The sequence below is a fragment of the Pelophylax lessonae genome (genome assembly GCF_965119305.1).
Source record: "Pelophylax lessonae genome assembly, chromosome: 7".
Taxonomy (NCBI): Eukaryota; Metazoa; Chordata; class Amphibia; order Anura; family Ranidae; genus Pelophylax; species Pelophylax lessonae.
Window position 1 is genome coordinate 163462362 of NC_138774.1, and position 12690 is coordinate 163475051.

Here is a 12690-nt window from a genome sequence, read left to right on the forward strand (position 1 = left end):
GCAGGAAGGTACTCTTCCCTCCCATGATACGCTTAATGTCATCATCCAGGGTAGCCCCACACAAACGATCGCCTTGAAAGGGCAGACCAATGAGAGCCCTTAGAGGCTTGGTCTTCAGGACAATTCTTAAGCCACAGCACGCACTTAATCACCACCACTGAAACAGTAAGTTTGGACAGCACAGGAGCTGTATCCAAAGCTGCATCGCAAACTGCAGCCCATGGATCATCTGGTCCGCTAAATCAAAATAAGCAGCGGGGACCTGCTCACCCCCCAGGCCCTGGAGCAAAAGCTTGGCCATTAAGTTAGGGTCCGAGACACCAGGGCTGAGGCAAAGACTGGCCGCAATGCCAAACCAGCCATAGTAAACATGCTGCATGCCACAGCCTCCACTTTGTCAGCCGGGTCCTTAAAAGGACGGGGATTCCTCTACTGGGATCATGGTTGCTTTATTTAACCTGGAAACAGGAGGGTCCACCACTGGTGGACTAGTCCACTTTTTTAAAAGGGACTCCTCAAAAGGGTAACGTACAGAAAAACGTTTGGGTACCACAAAGGCCAACTTTGGTTGTTCCCATTCCTTACAGGAAAACCTGTCAAAATAAGGCACATAAGGAAACCCCTTTGGTGTACGATGCGACGTGTACCAAACGACACAGCCACGTCCGCGATATTAGGTCCCCCTGGATGGGCAGTGTCCACGGCAGCATCTGGCTCAGAATCAGCCTACCGACCGGAGGAGCGCCGAGAATTCAAACCCAGCATCATCATGGATGCTATCCCTGTTCATATGTCCTGGGCACAGGAAGAGGAAACTAAGGAGGAAGAAGAGCAGCTTCGGCATCCCCACAAGGCTTTAGTTGTCTCCAGCATCTCCCAGACAAAGGGAAAATGGCCCCCGTGGCATCATCCGGCTACACAAACATGGCTGCCAGCCGGAGAACAGCCAGACTAAGGGAAAATGGCCATGCTGCCAGGATCTTTCCTGCACCCTCTGCAAGGGGACCGGAGACCAGGGACCCCCCTTGAAGGTAGGACGCACGTTTAGGGGAGACTCTGCACCAGTCTTTGGCCTGGGACCCCTACCAGACTCTAGGTCCAGACAGGGGGTAATGGGAGTGGGGGAAGCCCAGCTCAGTGAGGCATTTAAGGATGGGAAGAAGGAACCTACAGGCAGGTCTGACCGTCGCTGGAGGTTACCTGCATCCACCCCAAAAAAAAATGCCAACAGGGGAGCGGGGTAACTATACTTACCCTTCCATGGTGCGGGTAACGCTCCAGACAGAACTACTCACCACCGAAGTAGGGGAGCTGTCGGCCAAGGGACCGCTGTGGCTCAGACACAAGCCCGGTCGTATGGGACCCTGCGAGCCATTTAACTCACGGGCCAGCCTCTGTCTGTGAGACTATGCTGTGGTCTGCTCCTCCCAAGTGAGCAGAGGAATCTCGGCTCCGGCCCCTGCAGCTGTCAGACAGGGAGGGGAGAGAGCCAGCCAGTCACATGATCGCCAAGCAGCACACTGAAATAAGGTATTCACTCTTTTTTTTTTTTATAAAACACAGAGGTAAACCGGCTTAGAAAACAGAGGAGTATAGAAAGTCAAAAGTGGCTAAACAATTTAAGTGTGAACTAATTTCTAATGTTGAGCGGAAGTTTTTTTTTTTTTTTTTTTGGGGGGGGGGGGGGGGGTAGGGGGTCTTTTTAACTGGACAGCAGCAAATTAAATCTAAAGATGAAGTGTATACTGCTTATCTTTAAAGTTAGAAGAGGGGAGGGAGTTGGGTACAGTATGGAGTTTTTGATGGACCCTTGCTAGCTGGACGGAAGAAAAAGAATCGGATACATGCAGACACTGCATGGTGCCTACTGTACTGTTAGAATCCACTTAGTGCCTTTAGGGTATTTACAGTTGTATTTTAACACTAAAGATTTTGTTTACCATTTAGTACCAAGTAAAAATATTTAGCAAGTTCAGTTAGGTAGTTTAATGCAGTCATGTCCTAAATACATTTTTGAGCCACTGTAAATGCACGGAACACAAATATTTTATTCTAAACTATAACAATACTTTCTGTAATATGCAGTCTTGTGCTCGAAATGTTATTTCATAGACCAAAATTTAGTCAGCTGATTAAAAACCTAGCATGATAAGGCAATGTATAAATATTTTCTTACATGGCTTGCTGTAGATTTGTTCTCAACTTCACAAAGTTCATAGCTGCTCGCTCTTGTTGTTGCCTTGCAACTTCTTCCTGCTGTCGCTGAGCAAGCATCCACGTTACCTGCGTACTGAACACATTAAAAGTCCAGAATGTTATGATCCTTGGTTTTTATTACATTCTACATGTTCTGAAATTAGAACAAAGTATAAACACAAACACTTACTTGTAATCAATAGGGTGTTGGTGGTGCTCAGGCTGCATTGGATAAACTGGCATGTAACTCTCTTCCGGCCTCAATCTCTTGGGATCTCTCATAATCGTGGATGTGAGCTGTGGTGATTGCATCATGACTGGAGTATTCATTGTCTGTTCCCGACTTAGCCACATGCTATCGCTACTACTACTCTCTTCAGCTTTAAGAAAAGAAAAGATCATCTTTAAAAACACAAACGTATGAGAAACCGAACAAATTTGACAAATTAACATAAGGATTACCTTCTGGTAATTTCCGTTTTCCTGTTGCTGGCTTTGCTTTTTTACTCCTCACAGAACCACCACGACCACTCATTCCACTCATAACAGATAAAGTGTCATCGTCCCCTCCAGCTAATAAGGAGTTTCGGTAAGACATCAGTGGTAACCAGACATCTTCTCGTCGAAGGGACATTTGAAATGTCATGAACTTTTCCAGGTAGGCATATCTAAAAAAGAAAATAAAAATCATCAATGCCAGTTTACATAAATACAAACAAATGAGGTATATAGGCATAATCCGGAAAAGTGAAAGGCAAATTGCCACAAAAAAAGTTCCTTTGAACATTCCATAGGCTTAGCAACGCAATTATGCAATTGTTTCGGGTTCTCTCCACTCTACTTGTGTTCACAGTCATTCTTAGATTGTAAGCTCTAACAAGCAGGGCCCTCTGATTCCTACTGTAATAAAGTGTATTGTATTTGTACTGTCTACCCTCAAGTTGTAAAGCGCTGCGTAAACTGTAATAATATTAATAATCACATCCATTATCCAGGTCTAGAGAACCGACATGCTGCACAAATCAACAGGTGATAAATGTAGGTTACACTAAAAAGCATTCATTAACTACTCCATAAATACATTTAAAATTACTACACAGGTTGGGGAAGCCTGTTTGGAACGCAGAGGTTCTAATAATTACTTACACTGTTTTCTTGTCCTGTCTTAACAGTTTTGAAGAGAACTCACTCAAAATATCAAGGAAGGCCATGTTTAGTGGTGGATGAACTTCTCCTTGTGGGCTTGGCTCTTTAAAGGCAAATTCAATACCATCCCTGAAAGGAATGTTTACATTCTTAATCGCAGACGATGCAATTTGAAATTCAACAGATTGACAGTTTTACTAGCCTGACATTTTAGGATCAATAGCATTGATCAAGGGTATTAAAAAGCATGCGGTAGTAAGTGAATCACCTGACATTTTAGGATCAATATAAGGGCAATAAAAAGCAAGCGGTAGTAAGTGAATCGCTGCTATCAAAAGAGCAAAAAAAAAAAAAACTGGATTTTCTGACTTACCGTAAAATCCTTTTCTCTCAAGTTCATTGACAGACGCAGCTCCATATTATTCTTAACTGTTCGGTTATGCTGCCCCCTACAGGAGGACGACACTAGGCAGGAAAAAAGGCATGCCTATGGGGCAGTCCCTGAAGGCATACATCCACTCACTCTGCTATAGGATTCAGTTTTGTTACAAGCAGTGTCAGAAGTAAAAAAACCCAACCCACTCAGAAATAGAAGGGTGGGTGCTGCGTCTGTCAATGAACTTCAGAGAAAAGGATTTTACAGTAGGTCAAAAATCCAGTTTTCTCTATCGTTCATTGACAGACGTAGCTCCATGTTCTTCTTAACCACTGGGAACGTCCCAAGGCAGTATTTGCATGAGGGGTGGGAAAACAACGCAGAGAAAGAACGTGATTCTCCAAAGGCTAAAAACTTAGCCAACCAGGTAACATGGAGCTCAACCAGGAACAACTGGAGCTCACCTAAAAACAACCTACATCCTCAAAAGAGAAAAAAATGGCTCTTTTAAACAGTAGCCTGCAAAACCTTGTGGCCAAAAGAAGCATCCGAGGATGCCAACACATCTACTTTGTATAATTTAGTGAACGTGTGCACAGACTACCAAGATGCTGCCTTGTAAACTTGTATTACTGACGCCTGACGGCGAAAAGTCCAAGAGGCACATTTAGTGCCCTAGCAGAATGTGCATTCATAGGGTGGAGCCTGACCCTTAAATGAATACGCTTGTACCACCGTCTGCCTGATCCATCTGGATATGGTCGCAGCAGACGCAGCCAATTCCTTACGAAGTCTTTCCATGAGGACAAAAGGAGACAGCGATTTCCTGAAATACTTAGTAACAGCCAGGCAAACCCTAATTGCCCGAACCACAGCCAAAGAATGCAAGGCAATTTCCTTGGGATGCTTAGGACAGAGTGAAGGCAGCACAATGTCTTCATTCAATGGAAATTAGAAACCACCTTAGGAAGAAACGACTGATTAGATCGAAGTACTACTTAATCTCTGTGGACCACCAGAGAAGAACGGCAGGACAGCGCCGCCAATTCAGACACTCTGCGGGCAGAGGCAATAGCCACCAAAAAGGCTACCTTCTGTAACCGTGTAATCAGGGGAATCTCCCTAAGTTTTCATTGGGAGGTTTTTGAAGAACAGACAATACCAAGTTAGGATCCCACAGAGGTAACGCAGACTGTATCTGTATATGACGAACTCCCTGCCTATAAGCGCAAATCAAAGAATGCGTAGCTAAAGGGCAAGGAAAAAACACTGCCAAAGCAGACACCTGGCCTTTAATAGTATCCAAGGCCAACCGCTGTTCAACCCCTCCTTGGAGGAAAGCCAACATCCTCGCCACTTATAAAGGAGCGTGGAAGCACCTTAATCAATTAACACCATGAGATGTACGATTTCCAAGTACGAAGATAAATCTTCCTGGAGGTAGATTTTTCTAGCCTTCCACAGTGTAGGAATCACTAAGTCAGTAAGACCCATGTCCAACACCTGGATTTTAACAGCCACGCCGTTAAAGCTGGCGACTGTAAAGCAGGATTGAAGAGCGGCCCTTGAGAAAACAGATCTTCCCTGAGAGGAAGTCTCGAAGGAGCATCGACGACCAACCTTACCAGATCTGCATACAAAGACCGGCGAGGTCAGTCTGGGGCCACCAGAATGACTGGAATCCCTTACACCTCTATTCTGCGCAGAAACCTCGGCAGAAGTTTCAGCGGAGGAAACGCATAGATCAGCCAATACGGACCCCAAGGAGCCATCATTGCGTCTGTGGCGTCGGCCAGAGGATTCCGAGACCTGGCTACAAACCTCTGTACCTTCTCTTTGAGCCGAGAAACGAACACACCTACATCGGGTGTCCCCAACCGGACACACAACAGGTGAAACACCTCTAAGTGCAGGGACCACTGCACCAACACCTAACGACTCAAGTAATCTGCCTGCCAGTACTGCACTCCGGGTATATGCATGGCGGAAAAGGCTGGAAAAAAATTCTGCCCATATTAAGATCTCAGCCACATCCCGGACCGCAAGGACACTCTTGGTGCCCCCTTGATGATTGACGTAATCCAATGGCCGTGGCATTGTCCGATTGAATCTGAACTAGACAACCCCGCAGACAATTTGTCCAGTGACTCAAGCAAAGCTCTCGGAGTTCCAGAATATCGATCGGAAGTCTGGACTCTTTCAGAGTCCAGGTCCCCAGGACACAGCTTTCCACCTAATTCTCCGCCCGACCCAGACAGGTGAGTCACAGACCCGCGGATGAAGAAACAATCGCCCCCCCCCCCCAGCCTATAACCACCACAGGGAGCCAAAAGGACATCCCTGCCCCAGTCACTAACCCCAAGGGGGCAGGGAACTTGCTCAAAGATCCCTGTGTGCGATCCGGACAGCCCGGTCAGCAACAGCAGCATCCACCCCCCTTACCGGGGCAAGTGGCAAAGCCAGCTCCTACCAAAATCGGGGGGCGGGGCATGGGGGTAGGTTGGGGCCAAAAGACCACCGTGACTGTTAGAAGAGCTTTGGGAAATGGAAGGAAACCCAGGGTCCGATCATCCCAAGGAGGGGCCCACGTACACCTCGAGACTGCAAGAGCTATGGGGGGACACTACTCACCATACCATTGACAATCGGGTGGGCGCCACTCCGGACAGACTACCTCTCCACTCGGGGTGGGGGTGCTGACAGCCAAGGGGCACGCTGCGACTCAGGCCGAACCAGGTCACATGCGTCCCAGCGAAGTGTCATGGCGAGGCCTAGCACTGGGCTTTAACCTGCACACGCTCGCTAGCCAGACTGGGAGACCTTAAGGACCTAGGATATCCAGTCCGAAACCCAGTCCAGCTGTTGATTGCAGTTCTTTCAGGAACCTAACTAGATAAAAAATTCAAATGTGAACAAAGGTTCCCTTTTGAATTAAAAAAAAAAACAAGCCAAGACCGAAGTCCCAGCCGGGAACTAGATCTTACTCCTTAACTAGGCAGAAACAAATAATCATATAGCTGAGAGTGGTTGTATGCCTTCAGGGACTGCCCCATAGGTAATGTTTTTTCCTGCCTAGTGTCCTACTCCTGTAGGGGGCAGCATAACCCAATGGTTAAAGAATATGAAGCTGTGTCTGTCAATGAACGACAGAGAAAAACACACAACTTTTTTGCCTCAAGTTCTTATCTACAGTACACACAACTTTTCTCCCCCACAGTTTCTTTGCTTGCCTATTTTTATATTTGTTACCTTATTTTGAAATGTGCCAATAAAAATACTCTAAAATGGTTAATTTACTTCCTCTAACATAACTAAGCGACTAACGCTGTGACCCACAATAAATGTTTAGGGAGCCACTGCTCAGGCTGACAAGGTCAGATGAATTGGATGCTGCTGACTAGTGAGGGTGCAGGCTGGGGGGGGGAGGTTCATTAAGGCCCAAGGCACACTGTAGATACAAGAAAAAATAGCCCAGGCACTGCACACCAGCCCAATTGGTTAAAAGGTAAAAGCATCCTCAGCGCAATTCATCCAGGCCATGCCCCAAACAGGTTTCACCCCACCCTGGGGCTTAATCATGGAGGTGAGAGTCTGCTGGTGGCAGGGGAATAAATACCATCAGCAGCCTCGATGTTGGTTTAAGTAAACCACTTAAAAGATTCAAAGGGACAAGTGAATGAAAAAAAAATCCAGAGTCCAAGCCCCTGAAAAGCAACCAGTCAGGAACTTCATGTGTGGTATACAACGAAAACCAACTAACAATTTAGAGGCATGCAAACAGACTGAGGCACAAAAGGTAAACAGGGACTAAAAACAATGAATGAAAAACATGAAATCACCTCATTAAAATCAAGAAAAAGGAAAAGCAGGGGTATATGGGAGATGGCAAAGGGGAGGGGTATATGGGAGATGGCAAAGGGGAGGGGGAAATGGGAGATGGCAAAGGGGAGGGGGAAATGGGAGATGGCAAAGGGGAGGGGGAAATGGGAGATGGCAAAGGGGAGGGGGAAATGGGAGATGGAAAAGGGGAGGGGGAAATGGGAGATGGAAAAGGGGAGGGGGAAATGGGAGATGGAAAAGAGGAGGGGGAAATGGGAGATGGAAAAGAGGAGGGGGAAATGGGAGATGGAAAAGAGGAGGGGGAAATGGGAGATGGAAAAGAGGAGGGGGAAATGGAAGATGGAAAAGAGGAGGGGGAAATGGGAGATGGAAAAGAGGAGGGGGAAATGGGAGATGGAAAAGAGGTGGGACAGAGATGTGGGGTAAGTGACATTTTAAGTGTTGAATGAATTAAGCCTAATCACCTCATTAAAAACAAAACAAAGGGAAAAGGGGAGGAGAAAAGGAAAGAGGGGGCAAGGGACATTTTTTTATTGATGTATGAATTGTTATAAGCAGTGCTACACGGTTATCAATTATTTGTGTTTTAGTGATTTCACAGGTGTGTTTTAGGAGCTCCAAAATATAAAAGTGTAAAACGGTTACTTTAAAGCAGGGGTCTTCAAATTATGGCCCTCCAGTTGTTCAGGAACTACATTTCCCATCATGCCTAGTCATGTCTGTGAATGCCAGAGTTTTACGATGCCTCATGGGATGTGTAGTTCAGCAACAGCTGGAGGGCCGTAGTTTGAGGATCCCTGCTTTAAAGCTTATTGACAGCAGTGCAGGCATATCTAATTTTATAGAATATTTATTGCTTTTCACATGCTTTGCTTTATCCATGTCATACCAAAGACATGCAGGTAGGCAATTCATAAATTTCCAGGGGGGAATGAAGCATTTTTTTCAATGAGCTGTAAGGGTACAAACAAATCTGTCCATGGCTGTAATAAATGCCTTTATATTGTTGCAAGAGTGACATTACTATTCATGAACCTACAGCACTAAACCAAAAAGTGTAATTACTTGTGCAACATTGCAATGGCTTCTCTTGTTTTAAGCTGATCAAGTCCGAAGGTTAAAGCAAAACGTCTTGCAAGCTCTTTTATACCACTGAACGCTGGTGATGATCGATCGAAGTTATAACCATGCTCCTGGATCATCTCATTGAAAAGCTAGACAAGAAAAAAAGAAAAAAAAAAGAAGGAACCTTGTCTGTTAAATTTTTAACATCACAATTGTACTGATAATGCATGCAGTATGATACCAATGCAAAAACAAAGTCCATTTCTCCTCAAACTAGATTATACCTGTACTTACTTGCAAACAGGCAACATAATGTTATTACAAGCATGTCTGTCCACTTATACCACAGGTATCTGCACACTAGAGCAGCCCCATAGAGGATTCAATTTTCTTTCCTTTTTCCATAGGTGAGAATGCCTCCCAAAGTGCTGTTATGTTCTGCAGGTGGGGGGTGCAGGAACACAATGATTAATGCTACCAGCTATAGCCATTGGCAGTAAATGTGTTTAAAAAATATGAAAGGCTGGTGTTATTCCATCAATCAACTTGTACAATCAGCCTGCCCATAGGTGGATCGAATCTCAGCCGGTCACTGCTGAACTGGTCGACATTCAATCCATGTATGGCCGGCTTAAAGTGCTATAACTAAATGGGTTCTTGAGATGCATTATTGGCCGAACAATGAACAACAGAAAGGCAGCAGAGGCAAAAGGATGCAAGAACTGTGTTCAAAATAAGTGTCGATATTTCCATATTATGATACTTCTCTTAAGCTTGCACATATTGATCAGGGAGTACAGATTCTCATTAAAAAAAAAAATGAGCTAGATCACTGACAATTCAGTATACAACACTTATTTACATAGACACAAAAAACAGGAATGCATCAAAGGCTTAGCAGGGAAAAACAATGTAACATATTCAGACTATGATGGGAGCAGTAGCCTCGGAAAACACACTGACTACGTCCAGGAAAAGTAGAGAAATTTCCTCTGGATGCTTGGGAGCAGGGCATAAGGATGGGAAGGCAAAGTACTTTGCCATTCAAACCGATCAGGGATATTCCCTTACACAGGATCTCCCATGCAGAGAGAAGCCAAGATGAAATCCCAGAGAAGAACAGGGTGTTGGGAGGCGGGGGGGTTAAGGCCAACAAAATTATTAAGGCTAAAACCTGACATTTAAAGTATGGTATACACTGTGTGAAAATCCAAATAAAAATTCTGTATGAGGAATAATTTTTGTGTACACAGAAATTGTGACTTTCAAATGAAAAATTTCCAAAAGGGACAAACTCCAAAATTGAACAGAACGATTTTTGTTTGTGTACAGTTTTCGTACACAAACAAGAATTGGATGTGACCTGCTGTGAAACATTGAGCAAAACTGGACGATGGTTTACCTGATTTTCTTAGTGTGTACTAGGCTTTAGAGTACTAAAGGCCAATTTCAGATCAAGACCAGATTGTAGGAGGGCCAGAATGTGAGGTATAGAGTATTCTCTGGAACTAAAATGCCTGTTTTCACAGCAAACAAAACATTTTCAGATGTGATAATATATCTTGGTGGAAGAGGCTTTTCTCGCTTGTAGCATGGTAAGAATCAAAACTTCAACAGCCATGACGGCAACTGTGAAGCAGGATGAAATCGAAGGCCTTAAAATAGCAAATCTGGCCTGTTGGGAGAGGCCAGGGGTCTTCTGTTGAAGTCTGAGTTTGTGAGTGCAAGTTGTTCTGGGCCAGTTTAGTGCAATTCGAAACACAATTGTCCCCTTTTTTTCTATTGGGTGAGCAGATAGCTTTTGCCCTAACTGGAGAGAACTGTGCACTAGAGGCTGATCCATTGTTTGAATGTGGCCGTTTTAAACTCCATAGCTTTCCCCCTTTCAGGCATTACATTCAACCTGATGTAGGCCAACATATGAGCAATACTAGAATGGTGCAAATGGCTTTTCTAAGTGCCTGAAGATATGGTATATATCAGCCCTCAAACTTTCCACTTGCCTGCTCGCATTTTGAAAGTGGAAAATCATTTAGGACGAGTGTGGGGCTGCTCCAGGTGCCACTCAGGGGAAGAGAGTGGAAGAGGAAAGACGATGGACGGGATTACCACAGAGAGGGGATCGTTCCGCTGTAACAGCTTTAATTTGAATTGCCGGGAACTCGCCGACACACAGTCCCGCCTCCTGGCCCAGCTTCTTTGATAGACAGAACACATGGCCAACCGGGATGTGTGACGTCTATCAAAGGAGTCGGGCCAGGAGGCGGGACTGTGTGTGTTGCCGAGTGCCCGGCCATTCAAATGTAAGCTATTACAGCGGGACGATCCCGCCAGACTTCCTTTTCCTCTCCTCCCTTGCACTGGTCAGTGCATTGGCGGGCTGCACCGACGGGCCCGGGTGGGGGCTGCACCGACGGGCCCGGGCGGGGGCTGCACCGACGGGCCCGGGCGGGCGTCATTGACGGGCACAGGCGGGGCGGCATCGACGAGTACAGGGGAGGCGGCGGCATCGATGGGAACAGGAGGGCTGCATTGATGGGCGCTTGTGAGGCTGCATTGATGAGCGCTTGTGAGGCTGCATTGATGGGCGCTTGGGAGGCTGCATTGATGGGCGCTTGGGAGGCTGCATTGATGGGCGCTTGTGAGGCTGCATTGATGGGCGCTTGTGAGGCTGCATTGATGGGCGCTTGTGAGGCTGCATTGATGGGCATTGTTGAGGTTTCACAGATGGGCACTGATCAGGCCGCACTGATAAGCTTCATTGATGCTGCTGCACTGATGGGTACTGATAATGTTATTAATATTTATTTTAAGAACTTCTGCATTAATGCAAAAACATTTAACAGTGTCATTTTATGAGATAATTTATGAAGACGTGTTTAGGGGAGAGAATTAGGGGCGGAGCAGGAGTTGGGTGGGGCAACTGGTGGCGAGTAACACTTAAGGCCTGGCTAGTAGCTCAGGACTTGAAATTTTGAGCCCTGGTATATATAGCACCTACGAAATACATTGTGTAAGGATCGTTGAACTCCCCCCTACCAATGCCACTAAAAACTTTGGGAATCATTTGGCATGAACACAATGAAGGACACTGTTTTTTTCAGAGTATGGTGGAAGAGCAGGGTGGATAAAAATCAATGATAAAAAAAAAAAAAAAAAAAAAACGCAATTTTTGTAAAATCTTACCGTAAAATTCCTGAGTCCTCCGACAGTCGCCGTCCACTCATACAGTCGTCACCAATGGGTATTGACTTCCGCTCCGCAGGAGTAGCTAGGCATAAGACTTGTTAGTAACAAAAGCTTAGCATAGACACACCCATGGGGGCTGTCCCACTGGTCAATACCCCCCTGCATTAAGCCACCCCAACTCAGTTTGGTAGCATAGCAGTAAGTGTACAAGAACCCCAAAAGAGGGGCGGGGCGGCGACTGTCAGAGGACTCAGAGAAAGGAATTTTACGGTAAGATTTTTAAAAAAATTCCGTTTTCTCTTACGTCCTCCGACAGTCGCTGCCCACTCATACTGTCGTCACCAATGGGGCGTCCCAAAGCAGTGAAGACATGAGGGGTGGGAGACGCAACCGTAGAAAAGGCAAGTACGCACATCAGAGAAAGGAACCTTACACACGCAATAAGAGAACCTTCTGGGCAACTGAAAAGGCTCAACAGGAGCAACAGCCCAGGAAAGCAAATAACCCAGGGGATAAACAACCCAGGGGATAAACAACCCCAACAGCCAGGGACCCACAAAAACAAGAAGGGTCCCCTATGGCACTGCCGCACTGAGAACTTTGCGGCCAAAGGAGGCATCAGCCGATGCCAGAACATCCACCTTATAGAATTTGGAAAAGGTGTGCACCGACGACCAAGTCGCAGCCTTGCACACCTGGGCCACCGAGGCTTGATGCCGGTAGGCCCAGGACGTACTCAAAGACCTGGTAGAGTGCGCCTTAACAGGGAAGGGTGGAACCCGTTCCTTCAAAGCATAGGCCTGTACAATGGTCTGTCTGATCCATTTGGCAATGGTCGCTGCAGACGCAGCCATGCCCTTCCGAGGTCCCTCAGGAAG

The 12690-nt window shown here is 46.0% G+C and overlaps 1 protein-coding gene across 2 annotated transcripts in view; it reads right to left on the reverse strand.

Moving 5' to 3' along the window:
- Positions 1-12690, reverse strand: part of STAG2 (STAG2 cohesin complex component) — a 232976-nt gene that overhangs the window by 19612 nt on the left and 200674 nt on the right. For both annotated transcript variants that reach the window (XM_082262770.1, XM_082262771.1), the window contains exons 28-32: positions 8624-8772; positions 3343-3471; positions 2659-2864; positions 2387-2576; positions 2177-2290 (exon numbers count right to left, since the gene is read on the reverse strand). In XM_082262770.1, the coding sequence (XP_082118896.1) occupies positions 2177-2290; positions 2387-2576; positions 2659-2864; positions 3343-3471; positions 8624-8772 (788 nt within the window). The remainder of the gene's footprint in view (positions 1-2176; positions 2291-2386; positions 2577-2658; positions 2865-3342; positions 3472-8623; positions 8773-12690) is intronic.